We start from the raw sequence: 21,368 nt of genomic DNA on the forward strand, positions 1-21,368 counted from the left end.
AAGCGGAGATCAAAGAACGTATAGAAAATGCTAAATATGTATCGGTTTGCTTTGATGAAAGCCTCGATATTTGCGACACTAGCCAGATGATTGTATGCATAACATCAGTTGACAACTTTCTTAATGCATCTGAAGAGATTTTAAATCTGCAGTCAATGTATGGCAATATTACTGGGGAAAAAATTTACGAATCTTTCGAGCGCAATGCTTTATCAATAGTAGGCAAGGAGAAGCTTTCAGCTATATGCACAGACGGAGCATCTGTTTTGGTTGGCCGTAAGCGGGGTTTTGTAGGGCAATTAATTAAAGCCGAAAAAAAATTTTCCCACGTTTCATTGCATTATACACCAACAAGCTCTATTTGCAAAATCAATTGGCCTTGTCGAAGTAATGAAAACTGCTGTGCAAATAATCAATCGTTTGAATGGTGTACACAACGCTCTTACACATAGGAAGCTGGTAGCGTTTTTGAAGGAAATAGATTCAGAATACAAGGATGTGTTACAATTTACAGAAGTCAGGTGGCTCAGTCGGGGAAAAAGTTTAGATCGTTTATTTTGTCTTAGAGAAGAAATAGCTCGTGTTTTGGAGTCCCTGGCTCTTCCAAAGGATGCTCAAATAATTAATACCATTAGATGTCACGAATTTTTATTACAGCTAGCTTTTCTTACAGATATTACGTTGCAAATAAATAATTTAAATCTAGTTTTGCAGGGAAGAAATAAAAGCATATGCGTCTTGCTTCAAGCAGTAATTTAGTTTTCCACAAAGCTAATTAGTTTCAAGAACGAAATGGTTTGCCAAAACTTTGTTAACTTTCCAAAAGTTTCCGAAATATATTCAAAATTCCAAGTCCCCGAAAAATTAGATAAATTCATGGAAGAAATAAATAATCTTATAACAAACTTTGACAGTAGATTTAAAGATGTTTTTTCATATATGAAAATCTGTCTTTATAAAATGACGAAAGAGAGGTCTATTTTTCTGCAAAATGTTTGCACGACATCTGTTAAAGCCACCATGACTCAAGTTTTATAATAGACCAACGATCCTGCTTCAGTTGGAAGTATGCACTGAAGAAATTTCAACTTTTATAAAATGACAAAGGTCTGACAGTTACGGGCTCTTAGACTAATATATGTATTAATAAATAAACTTTGCTAAAAAAATGTATTTCTTTGTTGACTTGTGTAAGATATAACGCGTACGCACCTAAATGTGCTCGTAGGTACATATGTAGCTATGTATGTATGCATGAAAGTGCCAATTCATATTGGTAACTGGAAACAAGTCGAGACAATGGATGCTCCAAACCCGTCATAAAAAATCGTCTGCAACGTGCCATCGATTACAAAATAAGCAAATAAAACCAAGTTACGTGTTTTTTTGGCCAATATGCTTTTCCATCGCATTGCAATAGCAGCAGACGTGTTTGCATGTATGTATGGTACGCGTTTACGTGAAATATGCATATAAACCCAAATTACAACTTAACAAACACAAACACTTAACGTAGATATTTACATGTAAATGCATTTTGTATCATCATCGCCGATTGCATTATGAGACTTTACTAAAAGTCGGGAAGTGATTTTATTGAGACGAGCAATAAACGTTGTTTGGGAAGATCGAATGGACAAGTACAGCCCATGCGAGCTTGCAGCGATGCGGTAGTACGTTGTACGACTAAAACTGAAGCCAACCTACAAAAATTGCCTAAACTCTGCAGCTTAGTAAGAATAAAGAAAAATAAATTTTCAGTTCACTTTCGTTGGTCCATCAGTCAAGTCGTGTTCCACTATACACATCCTTAAGTAGGCAAATGACATTTTTAATAAAACAGTTGGGCATAGCAAGAGAGCGGGAGTATGATCACTTAAAGTACACCCCCAGTACGTTCAATATATGAAAAACTCTTTGCTTGTTGTAAAGATTGTTTTTGTGAGTGTATGTGCCAAAATAATTCAAAAAGCCAAAATCAGAGCCGAACTGCATATCGGCCAACATCGACCAAATTTACTTAAGTACTTTTACAATAAACTGAGCCGCGCAGCCGCAATTCGAATTCGGTCGTCAACGTTCGCGCAAGTTAAATACTCACCCGCTTACTCGCTAAAAAATAAAACGCGGATATAGCATGAATGAATTTAAACTTATAATCGCTATATAACAACAATAACAATATGCAGTGCACATAAATAAATAAGGAAAATAAAAGTGCTTTCCTCAGTTGTTGGTTGCGACGTTGAATTAACGTTAGGCCACAATTACGCAACAGTAGTTGGTAATATAAAATAAATTTCGTTACACAAAGCATTCAAATTCGAAATTTAAGTTGGAACGATAACAAAGATAATTAATTTAAGTGTTAATCAAATAGTCAAATTTATTTCGCGAGATGTGAATCTAGCATCTGTTATTTATTACATCCTGTGTTGTTAATGGGGGTAATTGACCTATTTATACTAAATACAACCGTACATGAGTACAATATAAATATATAATTGAGTATATATGTAATTGGTAAATACAGATATGTTTATAAAAAAAAAAGTTGTTTGTAAATATGTTAAAGTGAAGAAATATGGCAACTAAAACTAGAAGTGCTAATATCAGTTTATACCTTATATTTACGAACTTAAACTAAGTTAATGGATGTGATACATAACGAAATAAAACTAAAAGTTTAGAATATCAAGCACAAATTACCAACCGAACGAAAGTGTTTGCCGAAATTTTTTACATCGAATAAAGAACGACAACAAATTAAAATGGGAAATTTAGTGCGAACATCAGTTAAGTCACATATTGGCTTTTATTTTACAATATTCTTCACTATAATTAATATAGCTGGGTATGAGGCGGCTATAAGTAATGGTGATCTATCAAAAAATCCCAACACAACTTCAACTGCTGTAACAACCAGCCTCACCGCGATCAATCTCCATCTACCTGAACAGCAAATGCAAGTAATAAATGAAAGTCGCGAAACAAATCCACTTTGGAACTTTCGGAATGCAGTTCGCCTGAAGGACGTCTTGAACATATTCGATATAAAACATGTAGAAGAAAATTGGAATACAATTCAACAAACGATTGAAGCCAATTGCTCCCAAGATTTGGAATTGTATATGCGCGGTTTGAATGCAGCCAGTTTGTGGGCTATGAAAAGTGAGTAAATTAAAAAAAAAAACAAAAACTAAATGTGAAAATTTTTAATTTAGGCCTCATTAACTTAAAATATGTGAAATTTTGCTATTGCAAATTCTTGTCTTTCTCAATAAATATTCGAATGCATTGACGTTAGACGTAGACATCCACTGACATATTGACATATAAACATTTGCTGAAAATTGCAAGACTTGTTTTGAGAAAACCCAAAAAAAATTAATAAATTATTTTATACAAACATACATGTGCCCGAATGGATACAAATGCGTACATCCATATATACATTAATTTGCCGCTTGTATTACTTTAGGATGTTTCACACTTAAGAAACTATATGACGTGTGTGGTAATACAAACCAAGGAAATTACAATAAGAAGCCGTCGTCGACTCATTTCATCACAATAGTTACATCAATCTTCGTACAGTGTGTAGAAAGATATGCAATTAGATATAATAAAAAATAGCAATATTCACAGCATTTGAAAGGTTTGCAATACTAACTGAGCCAAGTGATGAACATTTTCATATAAATGTGTTACAAATTTATTAAAAATGTACAAAAAGAAATATTGCAAACATCAGCAATACTTTTTCCAGCAATTGAAAAATGAATTGGAAATCGAAGGTCATTCTGTGCATTTCTGACAAATTGTTGTGCGAGGAATAAAGTGGTTATAACCTCAACAGCACTATTTATCTACAGAACATAACAGTTCTTACAGATAGATAAAAATTCAAAATAACAATAAGAATTAAAATAACAAAACAAAATACAACAAAATTATTTAATTACAAAAACACATATATGTAATTACAAAATTACATAGAGTTAATTATAACAGTTGCATCACATTATACCGATGCATACAGTTAAGCATTAATACAAAAAATAAGTTTATTGAACAATTTTTTTCAAATTTGATTAAGCATCTAAGAGACAACAGGGGATCACACATATTCAATTTAACTTATATATTTAATGTAGTGATAAGTTAGTTTTTATTTTTCGTGCTGCTCAAAATTTTTTAAATGGAAGTGCAAATCACAATACATGTACAAAATGGTATGTGCGCTGAATTTTTTTTTGTGTATATATTTAAAAAAAAATAATAATAAAAAAAAATGTATTGTTTGAGGTCGGGAAAAGTTAAAGATTTGGTTTCAAGTTATAAAATGTTTGCTTAAGCATATATGACACTACTTTATTTTTGCTTGGATTCCAAGCTAAAAAAAACTGACGACACTTTATCGGAACTTCAAAACACAAAAACAATACACGAAAGAAAAAATACACGAAAATAAAGTAGTGTCATATAGGTATTAAAATATTACGTATATAGTACATATATCATCAGTATACAAGAGTCAATAAATTTAGTTCTGAATGTTACAAAAAACTACATTAACCTATAGCCTCAGTTTTTGTAGGAACATATTTTATATATATTGTCGGAATTTGGTTTTCAATAATCATACTAAAAGTGAATATGGAGAGTTCCGCGATTGTTGCATTGGAAATTGAGTTTGATAACTTTCGAAATGCTTAATTAAAGGGTTCCGTGCGGTTTGCTTTAAAATTTACATATATAAGCAACAGAGATTGCTGAGATGCTGCAACAGCACCTGAATTTAATAAAATATTTAATAAGTAAATGATAGGCATGGTTGCTTAATGGTTCCCCCACTTTCAGTCAAAAAATATCTTATATCCACGAAAAATAATATGCCAAAATAAAATACAAAATCACAGAAACTACCCCGAAAGATAATCTTTAGTTCAAATCTAGTGCACTTCTACTGCATTCTGTACCACTAATAGTTCGCTATCTATCTCTTTTACATGCTTTCAACTAGCCAATTTAACATTGCGATGTTCTAGGCGGTGGAAATTATCCCCGCAACTATAGACACATTTCCACTTTAGAACTAGTTATTGGCACTTTTTTGATAGTTACGAACTAGTGTAAAATTTTACAGCTGATATATAGATCTTTCTTGGTAATATTTCGTTGGCCGACCAAAACTGGAGCGAAATTCTACATGTTGCTTCTAGTATGATATTGTTACGAATGTTGGCGGCACTAAGGGGTACTGCCATATCTAGGCCGATGCTAAGCAGTGACGTGAATTCACATCAATAACTCAATCATTATGTCTACAACAAAGCCGGCCAAAAGTTGCACATTGTGCAATTTGAGTTCGTATTTTCACACCGACACTAACGATGTGTGATCACGATCATTTGCTTTCACTTGTCACTCACTAAAATCAACAGTGAATGCAAAAGGAAAAGTCCATGCTACTTTTTGGGCACATAATAAAAACAATATGCTGCAATGTTAAAGTGGCTTTTAATACGTTTTAGATAGTATTATTAAGTTCCTTTGATCATACATATTAATATTGACAATTTAAATATTAATTATTAAAAATTAGGAAATAGGGGACATTTTCAAATACTTTACAGAACAAAAATGAAATATCCAAAGAAAACAAATATTCAAATGTTCTATACTTAATTTTGGCATTTCACGATGGACAGCAATTTATACACGAATATCGCTTTTATAAAAATAAAACAAAATTTATGAAACTTTTTGATACCATTTCCCCCCACAGCCAAGCTGACGATCCGCTACTGGCCTAATGACGTGGTCGTTTTTGCTTGGCTTTTCGTATTTATTGTCAATGTAACAATCAAAAATAAATTATTTGCGTAACTTACAAAAAATAAAAAAACACCTAATAAATTATAAATTTTGTTTTCGCTGCATTTGCGGCAAATGATAATATGGCTTTTTCAAAAATATGCACATATTTGGTTAGATGCAACATCTATGAATAGTTGCAAATGCATTTTATTTTGATTATTTTTAAAGTTAAAGAGGAAGGGGATGCTAACCATTATAACCAGAACTGCTCAACCCCTATAAACCTCTAGCACTTTTATTTTGTTTTTCCCTGATTCATAGGCACAGATAAAAATTAATCTTCAAATATAAAACAAATTTTCATAGCACTCCCGTACATGAGACAAAAATGGAGGTACATGGCATTGTGGATAAGACAAGTGTGATAACTCCTGTATAAACGTCAAAATTACAAATAGAAAGGATCACCTGATTTTTTATTGACTATCGGTGTTTCATTATGTATCTCCATAACACGATCATTTTTAAGAATTGAATACTTTTGGAAAATATATTTTATCTCAAAAATGATGGAAATATATATTATACTAGGCAAAAAATTTGCAATAAGTGCGCTTTTAAATTTTTATTTAAGGGGTTTGGGGATATTAATTTTATTGCCTAACGATACGTCGTAACGGCATAAATGATACAGACTTCTATGGTTCGAGGTGCCATTATTTTATAAATTTTTTTCAAGTTACATATTTGTTCTTATTCTCATCAGATATGTGCGACATAAAATGCTTTAGGCATATAGTTATTGTATCAGATAATCGATGTGTTTTCATCCTGAAAGAAATTCCTATCCTGAAACACCATAACTTTGCTTTAAACAGTAACGCTATGGCAACGCTGCTAGGAATTCAACAGTCTTTGGGAAATTACAAAAATCCCCCTTTTCCTCTCTATCTTCCTCTACTGATCGATTTCCCTCTCTAACTACGCCCTCTTCCTCACCCCTTTCTTTCCTATTATTTTTCCTCTAAACTTTTTTAGAATAGGTCGGTTCCTGTTCCACTTTCCGGAAAGAAAAGTTACTTAAATATTAGCCTGATATTTTTAGTAAAATAGGAGATTTTAAGCAATGACAAGTGCTGCAGAATCGCAATTTTAAAAGAATGATCTGCCAAAAACAGCTGATTTCGTTACTAACTCATTTGCTCATTCTTTGTTTATTCATTCCTTCATCGCTAATATGGAGCAAAAAATTAATTTGGTGTTTTTAGGCGATCAATATTTTCACTATATCAGCTTTTTATCTGACTCACCCTAATATTAATATCACAAGTTGGAATTGGAATTTTGAATTTTGTTCATCTAAAGAGCTTAGTTTTCTACGAAAAGCATTCGAGGCAATGGTTCTTTTACCTTCATTTCTTTTATTCTCCCCACAAGGTCTCTTCAATGTTATATGATCAATTCACTTTTACTTGTTGTATTTTTATTTAATTATAGTTTCTGAATATGTAAATGTTGATGGCTCTATTATTTCTTATACCTATCTTACCACATCGTAAAGTTAGAGTTGAACTGTAATAAAATATAATACGAATATACACACACACGCATATTTTTATACCACCAACAGATATCTGAAAGTAACTGCCAGTCTCTTCTTATGCAATCAATTAGGGTTTGTCTGTCCATTCAGAGCACTGCGTCCAAAATAGGTACAATATGATTATTGCAGCTCTGGGCAACATGCAGACAGACAGACCGACATATGAATTTGTAGTTGCTACATACTTAACAATCCAATTTTGTTTGTTATTATGCTCTTTTAATGTGACATAATTATGTACATAGAGACATAGACTTGAATGCATGTTAGTCATTACAAGAACAACAAACATTTTGCTATATTGCATTGCTTTGCAATTTGGCTTTTACATTTTGCCATTTCTTGAGTGTTGTTGGTCGCCCGCTCTGTATCCATTCGTACAAAAATCCACATACCTACATACTAACTGGTACCTGCATGCATAAATATGTATGTATGTACCTGTATATATATGTACTGAGAGCAAGTTTTCAAGTTTGGGTATTTAGTTTATTGCACTCTTAATTGTTGATCGCCGCTAAAAGTGTGTCAAAAGATACGAGTTTTGATTTGCTTTGTCTTATTACAGATTTTGCTATTTTTATACTTAGCTGAGCACAGCTCACAGAGTATATTAATTTTGTTCGCATAACGGTACCCTGTAACGGCATAAATTAATCGAGATAGATATAGACTTCTATATACCAAAAGAAATTATTTTAGCCATGTCCGTACGTCCGTCCGTAAACACGATAACTTGAGTAAATTTTGAGGTATCTTGATGAAATTTGGCATGTAGGTTCCTGGGCGCTCATCTCAGATTGCTGTTTAAAATGAACGAAATCCGACTACAACCACGCCCACTTTTTCGATATCGAAAATTTCGAAAAACCGAAAAAGTGTGATAATTCATTACTAAAGATGGATGAAGCGATGAAACTTGGTAGGCGCGTTGACCTTATGACACAAAATAGAAAATTAGTAAAATTTTGGACAATGGGCGTGGCACCGCCCACTTTTAAAAGAAGGTAATTTAAAAGTTTTGCAAGCTGTAATTTGGCAGTCGTTGAAGATATCATGATGAAATTTGGTAGACACGTTACTCTTATTACTATATATGTTCTGAAGAAAAATTGGAAAAATCAGATGACGAACCCGCAAACTTAAAAAAAAAAAAAAATTTTTTGTAAAATTTTAACAAAAAATTTAATATCTTCACAGAATATAATTAAACTGTGTCAACATTCAACTCCAGTAATGATAAGGTGCAAAAAAATACAAAAATAAAAGAAAATTTCAAAATAGGCGTGCCTCCGCCCTTTTTCATTTAATTCGTCTAGAATACTTTTAAGGCCATAATTCGAACAAAAATATACCAATGCTTGTGAAATTCGGTAAGGGCATAGACTCTATGACGATAACTGTTTTCTGTGAAAATGGGCGAAATCGGTTGAAGCCACGCCCAGTTTTTATACACAGTCGACCTTCTGTCCTTCCGCTCGGCCGTTAACACAACTTGAGCAAAAATCGATATATCTTTACTAAACTTAGTTCACGTACTTATCTGAACTCACTTTATTTTGTATAAAAAATGGCCGAAATCCGACTATGACCACGCCCACTTTTTCGATATCGAAAATTACGAAAAATGAAAAAAATGCCATAATTCTATACCAAATACGAAAAAAGGGATGAAACATAGTAATTCGGTTGGTTTATTGACGCAAAATATAACTTTAGAAAAAAAATTTGTAAAATGGGTGTGACACCTACCATATTAAGTAGAAGAAAATGAAAAAGTTCTGCAGGGCGAAATCAAAAGCCCTTGGAATCTTGGCCGGAATACTGTTCGCGGTATTACATATATAAATATATTAGCGGTACCCGACAGAAGATGTTCTGGGTCACCCTAGTCCACATTTTCAGCAATAATTCGAAAACGCCTTCACATATATAACTAAGGGCCACTCCCTTTTAAAACCCTCATACCTTTAATTTGATAACCATATCGTACAAACACATTCTAGAGTCACCCCTGGTCCACCCTTATGGCGATATTTCGAAAAGGCGTCCACCTATAAAACTAAGGCCCACTACGTTTTAAATAATCATTAACACCTCTCATTTGATACCCATATCGTACAAACACATTCCAGGGTTACCCTAGGTTCATTTTGCTAAATGGTGATTTTCCCTTATTTTGTTTCCAAATATCTCAGCTGAGTATGTAATGTTCGGTTACACCCGAACTTAGCCTTCCTTACTTGTTTTTTGTTTGTTTTTGCTTTGTTTTGATTACATATTTGTCCCGCCGTTAATTGTAACGTCATAGCTGAATAATTTGTGTGTGTATGCTCACGGGGTTGAGCCGACCACTTTCTGAACTTAGACAATTTTAAATTTATTAAGCCAATGACAAGATCAAATATTACGAGTAAATTGTGTGCGCTGACTTGCCATTCCAATTACCAACAAAAAATATTCATACGAGTCTTCAAATGCGCTAATATGCAGCGTGTGCTTGAACATAGGAAGACCTATAGAAAAGACGTTGAATCGAACAATAACTTTAAGCACCTTTGAAATGCTGTAATATCAGGTTTCTCAATGAAACTGTATCAGACGGACGGTACAAGAGACAATGTGTATAGAAATACATGCAAAGATATGTCAATATTCGCCCAAACTTCGTTATTTATAAAAATATAACCGCCAAGTAGGAAATTTTAGTTCAGGTTGAACAGAACTTATATAACTAGCTGCAGATTTACAAAGAAAAAACGCCACAGCTTATTTATTTTTGTAATGTATGTATGTATATTTTAGATGCGTTTTTTTCTGAAGTTTTCCAAATATTCCGTCCTGAAGTGGAGTATGACAATAGGTTGAAGCAAAGCTAATAAGTTGAAAAAAAGGTTCCTTAAATACCACCATGATCTAAAGTAATAACTTCGGTTTCTGTTTTCCGAATAGAGAACTATTTTCTAAAATTAAAATTAAAAAAAAAACACATACAACTGTGTAATTTAATGCGATAAAAATAGATTCGTACAACATTCTTTTTCTCAGTCACCGATTAGGACGGTGACCAGTAAGGTGCGGATAATAGAATACTGGAAACTCCAAAAAGAATAGAACAGGGCTGATGGAGGTATCATTTAACCACCTTAGAACGGAAAAATTAAACTGATAAAAGAAGACGAGAAAGTAGAAGATAAAGCTAAATAAGACAGGCGATAACGCGGCTATAAACGGCATTGACGCCGCAAACAAGCACCGCAACACCGCTCCCAAGGGCGAGCGGGACAAACACAATGACCCCCAAAAGCAGTAGAAATGCACTGCCATAACAGCGGAGCCCCGCCCAAAAGGCGAGCGTACAGTGCTGCAGAAGCTTACAGTGCCAATATAGAAGAAGGTCCATGGCAATATAGAAGAAGGTCCTAGGACCTGTGCTATTTGCTTGGAGAGAAGATAAGAAAATAGGTAGTTTCCTTGACCAATATTTTAAGCTGATATACTACCAAAGCGGTAAATCTAGTGAGAGAAGACGATAGGCTCCACATACCGCCCAGCATTCTTTTACATGCATAAAGTACCGTCGAGGCTTCTCCACCCTCTACTCCACGTTGAAGTTTCACGATAAATTACTGCCTAGAATGATTTATAGATATTTTGTACAAGGTTTCTCCTGCAGACCAAGTCCAACTCTTGACTTTATACCTCCAAGAAAACAAGAACATATTCGCCTTCTCCGCGTTGGCGCTCAACCGACATTACATGCTCCGGTATGCAGCGTCACTAGTATCGTTAAAGTGCAATGGAGCTCTAAACAAGCTAGCTGATAAGCGCAACCTGGGCATAATGTGGGTCCCAGACCACAGTTACATCTCTGTAAATTGCGCTGCTGATGAGGTAGCAAGGAAAGGCACCAGCTTACAAACAATCACCTCTGTTGGCTGGGTGAATCCTCCTCTGAATACCTGCAAGCACTGCCTGCGATCTCAGTTCACGGAACAAGTTAACGCGAGATGGGCCATGGAACCAACATGTAGGGTTTCCAGGAAAATCTGGCCCAACATGGATCGCAATCGGTCACATTTCTGAATCGCCCTCTATTAGCCCATTCGTAGGCTGCAGGAACGAGGAAGAAATAGAAAGCGTGGAGCATTATCCATGACATTGTCCAACCCGGTCGAAGAACAAGTACCGATGTCTCCACAGACACTTCTTTGGGTGCATTACGAAGCTAGAATCCGCAAATGTAAACGAAGTTCTGTGCTACATTAGGAAAACACACTGATTTAGCTTTATGGGTGTATAAAACACATTCTACAGACGGAATCTCGGGCTCCTCGTGGTATCACCACGGGCCACTATAGCCTACGTGAGTCTCCGCTTGTGCAGCGGAGGCAGCCACTTTAACCTAACGTTATCTGCGTACACCGAAAGTTAGACGAATCCCTCATTGAACAGCCTTAGCAGTTGGTTAATAACCAGCATCCACATGGTTGATAACCACATAACCCGCCCTGTGGCGTGCCCTGTGCACCTATTTTGTGGCCTCATACAGCCACAACTGCCAAGTAACCTTACTGCAGATATCTGGCCAGGGCTGGTTGTACTTCAATGTAACCAATAATCTCCATGATCGCCTGTTTAAAGACATTGTTGAAGGCTCCGGCAACATATAAGAAGAACCGAAGGTGTACTCTCTATATTCCAAGGATTTCTCTGTGTTTACAACCACCCAGGGTTCTGTCTACCGATTTGCCTTTGGTGTAGGCATATTGTGTTGTGGAGAGAAGTTTTACATCCATGTTGGACTTTATATACAAATCTATCAGCCTTACAAAGACAGAAATAATGTTAAAATAACTGACCTGTATTCTTTGGCATGCATATGTCTGATCTTCCTCGCCTTTGGTAGGAAAACGACACGAGCGGTTCACCAAGAGTTGGGTACATGATTCAGTGTTATGCACATAGGTCCTTAAAATAATAATTGTATGAAAAAAGGGCGTAGAGCCTAAGTGCGCTTAAAGCGAAGCAGGCGTGGACGATGCTGAACACACCCAGGTGGGTTAGGGGGTCAGAATATACCCGAGGCAAATACGTCTGTCGTAGGAGGCGTCTAAAGTATCCAAGTGATTCAAGGTGTAGCGTGTAGCGCAATTTATAGTTTCTCCAGCACAATTAGCAACCTCACATACTCGTGACGAATCTTATTTCTTTAGCAGCCGAGGCTCTTGTAACCCTAAGTTCATCATGGAAGTAAGGGGTGGGCGGAATGGCCTAGAAGGTTCCGGATCTATATCCGCAAAAGGACCATCTACATCGATATCACTCCCCAAGCCTTCGGGAAGTGTTTTCATCGCTACAATAACAGCAACGGCCGCGATAAAGAGTCGGTCGGAGAATGTTACAGCAAAAACGTTGAGTGGCCTCGAAGAGCGGCAACAAATCTGCAACTTTGTAGAGTTTCCACTCAGAGCAAATAAGCGAAACCAGGACGCAGGCACAACTGAAATACTGAATAAATGCGGCAGCGGTTACGGGGTGGCGTTTCCAAAAAGGGATGTTTTTTGGTCCGCGAAAACAAGGTTGCAATGCGGCGGCTGCAACCCGCCAATAAATAAATATGTATATTGTGACGAATATTAGTATCACTAATTGTCTCACATCCCTATGGTTATTAAATAAAGGCACAAGAACAGAACAATAAACAAATCAATCATTATGTACACAGATACATACAAGGAAACAGAGAGATACTCACAAACGCAATCAGCCAAAGTAGTACTCCCATATATACACGCACATGCATACAAATTACAAATATACATGTGTATAGCTGGTACACAAGCATCAAGTTCACGAAATTACTAGACCTTAGTAGAAATGGGTGAACGAGGAAACCGAAGGGTATAAAAGCAGCAAAAGCTGAGGCATGACTAAGCAGTTTGATTTAAGCACGCTATCAGTTGCGAAGTGAAGTTTAATTGCGAAGTACTTTCAAAGTAGTCTAATAAATACAATTTTGTAATACAGAATATTGGAGTGTTTTATTCAACAGTTTAGCGATACGAACGTAAGCAGAAGATTGCAAATAAGTGGAATTTCCCTAAATTCGTTACAATTTGCTTACATATATATAAATCGATTTTGATCATGTATGCTTTAGATACCGAAAGAGTGAGCGTGGTTATTGTTCGATTTTGACGATCTGTTTCCGGTGGTAGTTCTAGTTTTATGAGCGATAAACTGAAAAGCAAATATGACTATTCACACATTTCAACATACTTTTGTATGAAATTTAATTTGATTTTGTCACATCATAGAATAAGATTTGCTCCTAGGTCCAGACTAACTGGTGGAACATGTCAACTTTTTCTAAAGTACGTACAACAGCAGCAAGGTATAAAATAGTTAATTGCACTCATATATACTTATTTACATATATATATGTTTATGTTGGTAATTTTGAAGAACCTATATACATATATGCACTTTATAAACCGATTTACCAGATTGTCCAGTTAATTCAATTTGTTTCAAGGTCCATGAATTATTTTAATCAACGGTCATATCGCGTTATTTTTATTAAACTGTTAATGATAATACTTGTGCACATGGGCGTACACAACGTTTGGCAAGTCGGTTCACTACACCACCCAAGATTTACCAAAAAGGTATCTGAAGTTATTAGTGCGTGCACCTGTCATGAATTTCAAGATAACAAGGAGGAAAAGTTTTTGCAACTGCTTTGCTGCTTTTTGTTATCCTACTACTTTGTAAAAAAAACCCAAATTCTATATAAGAAAAAAAAAAAAAGTTAAAAGATTCCCAAAAATTATCAGCAGGTTAATCGTCCGCTCCAAATGGTTCGAACCGAGCACTGCCTAGCCATACGAAACCAGCAGCAATTGGTTCCAAAAGAAATGTGCATCAAAATGGCGCCCCGTGAACAGTGTTGCCATTTTGGTGCTTTTGGCGCCAGATCTAGCCCTTTTTTTACGTTTAACTACAAAAATTCCGGTTTAGCCCATAGCTCTATTTTGGTCCTCTTTAAAATGTTTGCCCCTTTTTGGCTCCAAATTTATTTCGGCAGTACGTATTGTAACTAAGTTGGTGAAATTCCGCTTATTCCAAACCTTCTGCTAGCGTTCGAATCGCTAAAAACAAATAAATAACTGCAATATTCAGTAATGCAAAATGGTCTTTATTAGACTATGTTATGGATACGCATCTACGATGGAAGCAGTAAGGAAGGCGGTCGGCATGATGTGTTGGTGCACAGTGGCTAGTCATTGTCGGCTGGGGCGGGTCCTTGCCAACCTTACTGTTCCTGCGCCATAAGCAGAAAAAAAGTTCCTATCATGCCTATCAAAACTGAAAGCTGTCAAAATCAAAAACCCTGACAGAAGCGCAGAGACCGACTCAAAACGCTTATCAATACAAAATAAAACAACATCCGGCCGAACCGGATGTCACGGACAGACCGTTAACATTCAAAAATTTAAATTCAAAAAAAACTGACGCAAAAAAAACTACCGAACCGGACATGGCCGGTTACTAACGCTGAAAATCAAATTCAAAAAAAAACTGCTGAAAAATAAAATTGCAAAAAAAAAGCTGAAAATTAAAATGAAAATGAAATGGGCCGAATATACAGAGGGGCGCCGCGAGTGTTGTTGCGACGCCCGGTGCTTAGCCCACCCTCAAAAACCATGGCCACCGACGCACCTAATTTTCGGTGGCCCCTTACCTGTATGCCCTAAGTGCCTTCTAAACAAATAACGAAGTCAGCATTCCCATTTTAAATACAATTTATTTATAATTCATGGCAATTACTGCTTATTCCTTATGATTATGATTAAATTTATATAAGTTTAAAGGTAGGTACGTTAAAAGCAGGGATGCACCTTAACGTTAAGCTAATCGTTTATCAAAAAATTTCCACCGTTTCCGTTGAAACACTTCGAAATATTATCGATAAAGAAATTATCAAGATAAATTGTATCTCGTTTTTAACCGAAACGAAAAGCTTTCGTTAACGTTAAAAACGTTAACAAAAACGTGATACTTTATGTTTGAATTGTGCTGGCAATGCTATAGCCATGGTGAAGCCGTAAGGTGGCAACAACGAGCGCACATACACACACAAACTCTATGTAATTTGTTTGTGTAATTCGTTGGTGGTAATGTCAAAAATACTCTGAGAAATGTTTGTACTGTCAAAATTCATGAGAAAAGTTGCAATCAGCTTGGCTAATGCTTTCACCTTTAATGACTCCGCCATCAATCAGCTTTGCCAGAATAGTTTGAAATTAATAATCAACATAAACGATTTGATTTCGTTTTGATATGGCAGAAAACGAAACGAAATCATTTCGTTAATTTGACGATCTTAACGTTAATAAACGAAACGAAATGACTTCGTTTCGTTTATTAACGTTGATTATCGTAACGAAATGATATCGTTTCGTTGGTTAAGCATGCCTGGTTAAAAGTGAATGAAATGATGCCGTACAAAAAAAGGAGATTCACCAAGAGTGATTAGTAACATAAACACCTATATTTATATTTCTTTCTTTTGGCGTAAAACTGGTTTTAAATGAAGGTAATATTTACTTTGTACTAAATTCAAGAATGATTAGACCATCACAATTTAAATGTATGCATGTATATAAATGGAAGCTTCCTTATACTTGCTCACTTCGTTGTGGGCATATGTACAATATCATTGTTTTTATTTTTAAATTCCCTCCTTAATAAAATTTCGTAATGGAGGCAGAAAAAAAATTTCGTTCGACAACTAAACTAGTAAGATCATTGTTAACTTTTGTTTCATTTAAGGATATGTGCAAGACTTATTATTAATACAAAATTAGATGTTAAAATTTACAGTGATGCTCACTAAACTAGCACTCTTGTTCTGTACATTCAAATTTATAGTAGTGATCACCGAAGCTACACTTTTTTTTTATTCTTTACAACAGTCAAAACTTTTTATCCAACTGGTATATTACTTTAATATAATAATGCCGAGCTGATAGCCATAGCGGCTAGTGCTCTTTTTGCGTTATTCTTAAAATTTATTTTAGACCTAAATATATAGAGATAATAATCGTAAAATAGCTAATGAAAAGTCCCAAATCTAGTTAACCGTATAAAGCTCGTAAACATACCTTAAAACCCATCAAATTTACGAGATTTCCAAGGTTAATGATTAACTATCATATATATAATTTCGTTCCATACCACAATGAGAATTTTGCTTTGAAAATGATAAAAATTGCGTATCATTTTTGCTGCAATTTTATTGCTCGCAGGTGTATGTACGACATCCTACATTCTACGAGCCTTTACATAACCCACGGATCAAAACAATTTATCTAACCTTTTAACTCGGTAAAATATGTCGAATACAAAATCAAAACATTTACAAGCGAATTATCTAAATGTTGTACATAGTTTTGCTTGCTTTAGCTATATGACCATTTCATATAGGGTGGTGTGTATGCTTTGGTTATTCCTCATCGACCTGGTGCCGGTGGCAAACCTTCTTGGTTTCGTAAAAAAAACTTGTAGAGCTATTCATAAATTCACTCAAACGTAGGCAAAATATAAAGGAACGGACTCACCGCTTTACCCGCTGATATTCACTGTCGCAGTTGGCCTGGCCGCAGGCTTAGGTTCGCTGCCCGGTGGTTGTCACGGTAGCCGATATATTGTAGCCCGTATGGTCGTAGCTGATAAAGATTCGGCTATATTGTTGTAGCCGTTACAGTCGTAGCTGATAGGATTGCGCTAGTATTATTATAGCCGTTATAGTCGTAGCTGATAGGATTGCGCTAGTATTATTATAGCCGATATGAACGTAGATGATGAAGGTGCGGCTAGTATTGCTGTCGGTGGTACCGCCTGTTGTAGGTGTTACATTAGTGGCCACAGGCCTATGCTCGCGGCTCCGCTGTGTGCGTTGCAGCTGGCGGTGGCGGTACGTCTGGTGGTTATGCGCTCGTGGTTGGCGCTAATGGATGGGTTGGGGGAGATACTACTGATGGTGACGCCCGTGATAATAGTAGGCGCCGTTGGTGGTGTCGAACGCTTTTCCGCAGGTGGTAGTGTTCTTAGTAAACGTAGAGGAAGAGGTTTATCTCGCTAAGTATGACTGCGAACGCCGACCTACTTCAACTGGACCTTGTGTCCATACAACATAACCTGTACAGCGTTTATTATCACCCAAAATAGCCGCGTAAAGCGAGATTTATCGCAAAGAACTGTTTCGGTGCTTTGCGCTATTGACTCTTTCCTCGTTTTTAGACAGTTCCTTGGGTAAGTGCACAGTCGATTCTTAAAATTTTTACGTACCTCCGCACACTTATCTTGCCGGAAACTCAATCTCATCTTTTTCGCTAGTGATGGCCGGTCTGTCTTTTCCTTGTTTTTCGATATTTTTTATCGCAACTTTCGCCACATCGCTAGGTCTGTTCGCGTGAACACGCTCCCAAGTGGATCGTAGCCGTAGACCGTAGCAGCAGACCGTAACAACTACTTTGAAAATACTTCACAATAAAACTTATACTTCACAACCAATAGCGTGATTAAATCAAACTGATTGCTTACTACTCAGCTTTCGCTGCTTTTATACTCTCTGTTTCCTGGTCCACCCATTTCTTCTAAGGTCTAGTAACTTCGCGAACTTCATGCTTGGTTACCAGCCATATATGTACATGTATATTTGTAGTTTATAGTATCTCGCATAGCCATATGCGTGTGTATATGTGAGTACTACTTCGGCTGATGGGGAGTATCTCTCTGCTGCCTTATATGTACATTTGTAAATGATGATTAATGTGTTTATGTAGCTTGCTTTAATGTTGTTGTGCCTTTATTTATTAGCCTTAGGGATGTGAGTATCAATTAGTGATGATAATATTCGTCACAGTATTGTGAAATTTGTAATGTGTTTTATAGGTGTCGAAGTTTTATTTTGTTTCGTTATGTATGATGTGGCAACTCGGTACTCAACTGATAACAAAAACTTTAATCGATAAACTTTGTCATGAGGTTGTACGTATATTTGCTTTCCAGCTTGTGTAACAGCATAGAGTCACCTTCTAAGAGTTTCAACCCTTTAACTTCAGATTATAATAAATGTTTGTCTCCCGTACCTTATTTTGTTTATACCTTTGAAGAATATATACGAATTAAAGAATAAAGTAAATGTATAGACGAATTCATTGAAAGAAAGATACGTAATATATGTCGCGACTTCATAATTAAATTAATACAGCAATTAAGGCAACACTTCCCGCACAATATAGAAACGCTTAGCAAAATAGATTTCTTTTCGGTTGAAGCACACATTGAGAATTGTAAAACATCAAAGGTTTTCATATTTCAGAAATGAAAAGAAAAACAAGTAAAGCACTGATGAAATAACGAGATTGCAAAACTTACTTACTTACTTAATTGGCGCTTAACCGTCTAAACGGTTATGGCCGTCCAACAAGGCGCGCCAGTCGCTCCTTCGCTCCGCCAACCGGCGCCAATTGGTCACACCAAGGGAGTTTAAATCGTTTTCCACCTGGTCCTTCCAACGGAGTGGGGGCCGCCCTCTACCTCTGCTTCCATAGGCGGGTTCCGATAGAAACACTTTCTTGGCCGGAGCATCATCTTTCATTCGCATAACATGGCCTAGCCAGCGCAGCCGCTGCGTTTTAATTCGCTGGACTATGTTGATGTCTGCGTATAGCTCGTACAGCTCATCATTAAATCTTCTTCGGTACTCGCCATCGCCAACGCGTAGAGGTCCATAAATCTTTCGAAGAACTTTTCTCTCGAACACTCCCAAAGCCGCTTCATCTGCTGTTGTCATGGTCCATGCTTCTGCCCCATATAGCAGGACGGGTACGATAAGTGACTTGTAGAGTATGATTTTCGTTCGCCGAGAGAGGACTTTACTTTTCAATTGCCTACCTAGTCCAAAGTAGCATTTATTGGCAAGATTGATTCTTCGCTGGATTTCAGTGCTGATGTTGTTGCTAATGTTGATGCTGGTTCCCAAATAAACGAAGTCTTTTACTATTTCGAAATTATGGCTGCCAACAGTAGCGTGGTTGCCAAGGCGCATATGCGCTGACTCTTTGCTCGATGACAGCAGGTACTTCGTTTTGTCCTCATTCACCATCAAACCCATCTTTACCGCTTCTTTTTCCAGCTTGGTTGCAAAAGCAGTGGATAAATATATATCTCCAAAATTGGAAAAATGTGTGTTTTTGGTTTGATGTTAAACAGTATAATTCCAAAAGCTTGTCGATTTTGTGCCGCCACTAAGTAATGCTGAAGTTGCAAGAACGTTTTCAAACATGAGTTTGATTAAAAGCAGAAACAGGAACAAAATGAGTTTAGTTATGTTGAATTCGCTTCTGACAATAAGAAGTGGTCTTAAACAGCTGAATAAATGATGTCATGAAATGAACAATAATAATTCATCTTCTGAGGACGAAATTAAAAGATTTTGAAGTCTAAGGCCCTTCAAATATATCTCGTCCCAACATAAACTTGAATATCACACACGTGTATTTTAATGGTGATTCCTACACCCGTAGGACGTTAAAAATTGAATAAAAAAATTGGAAAAAATTTCATCGGCCAACATTTTGGCAAGTCGTATTTTTGGCGAACCTATATCCGTACCGTCATTGTAGTAGCGTGAAAAATACTTCTTAATTTTTAACGATACCTTACCGCCAAATGGCAAAACAAACGATAAAAAAGTATTTTTGTTATTAAAAATATAAAATGAACTACAAAAACAGTATTATTTATGTACCTCTCTGGTACCTTATTTTTTTTTTTATATATTTTTGTTAGTTTACTGTGCATTTTTTTAACTTTGTTCAAGTTTGATTTGAAATAAATGTGAAAACTTACATTGAAAAATATACACATACTTTTAGCTCTTTTTGCAATAGAGTTTGGATTTTCTTAAAGAAATTTAGCTCTTTCTAGCCCTTTTTTCTAGTTTCTAACCCCAAAGAAATTTTTTTCTGGCAACACTGCCCGGGAATGACATGTGCTCCGATAGCGGCACAGCAACCAACCAATCAACGCAAGTATTAAACTATGATTTTTACTCGAAACACCACTAAATCTTCCACAAAAAAAAAAATATTTAAAAAATTAAAACTTTTACGGAAATAGTATATATGAAACTCTTCTAGGTGGTATGATGACAACACCTTAAAGGTATTTAATTTATTACTGACGTTTTCCGCAGTAAAAAAAGTTTCAAATTTCTCAACTGCACAAAAACATGTCTACTTTTTTCGCATACAAAAACCAATTTGAATATTTTACTTTGTTTATTTTTTGGCATGGCTCAATTATATGGCTCATCTCATCAGCTGATTTTATTTTTTTCATTTCACTGGCATAGGAATTGTCAAAAGGAGATGGCAAACTCAAAATGTAAGCAGCAAATTGACAATAATTTACTGCCGTGTGGTAAATTTTTTGTAAAAAAATATTTTCACATCACTTTCAGTTATTTTTTCAGTAAACGGATCTAATGTAGCGCATTATTTTCCCACAACACACAAGAGTTGCAAAGTTTTATATTTTCACGCAACTTTTGACAATCTGAACAAAGGTATGTTGTTGCTGTAGAGATGAGCCAACCATATAGTTGAGTATATATTATAAATCAGCATTTTATAGGTTCTCTTCGTTGGAATCGCTGGTTTTTCCCCCAAGAACTACTTGATAAATTATAAAACTGTTCACTTAAAAAAAGAATTAATTTTTCATATCGAAGTTACGTTTGGGCATCATCGTAATCTTGGAAATGCAAAATATGTATGTGTGTGTACATAAGGAAGTAGAAGAGATAACACGTTTTGACGAGTCGGCGAAGGTAAATTACGTTTTGTTACACTTTTTAGATGTTTTG

At 35.9% G+C, this 21,368-nt stretch overlaps 1 protein-coding gene and 1 long non-coding RNA gene across 3 annotated transcripts in view; one reads left to right on the plus strand and one right to left on the minus strand.

Moving 5' to 3' along the window:
* Nucleotides 1-21,368, minus strand: part of LOC137250263 (uncharacterized) — a 167,510-nt gene that overhangs the window by 53,995 nt on the left and 92,147 nt on the right. The gene's annotated exons all lie outside the window — the stretch shown is intronic.
* LOC137250260 (nose resistant to fluoxetine protein 6-like) overlaps nucleotides 1-21,368 on the plus strand; it is a 126,609-nt gene that overhangs the window by 19,269 nt on the left and 85,972 nt on the right. The window contains exon 1 of one of the 2 annotated variants that reach the window (XM_067782741.1): nucleotides 1,598-3,171. The exons of the other annotated variant lie outside the window; for it this stretch is intronic. Within the exon in view, the coding sequence (XP_067638842.1) occupies nucleotides 2,772-3,171 (400 nt within the window). The 5' untranslated portion in view covers nucleotides 1,598-2,771. Of the gene's footprint in view, nucleotides 1-1,597; nucleotides 3,172-21,368 lie in introns of those variants that run through there. 2 annotated transcript variants of the gene reach the window in all.

The sequence above is a fragment of the Eurosta solidaginis genome, chromosome 4 (assembly GCF_040869045.1).
Source record: "Eurosta solidaginis isolate ZX-2024a chromosome 4, ASM4086904v1, whole genome shotgun sequence".
Taxonomy (NCBI): Eukaryota; Metazoa; Arthropoda; class Insecta; order Diptera; family Tephritidae; genus Eurosta; species Eurosta solidaginis.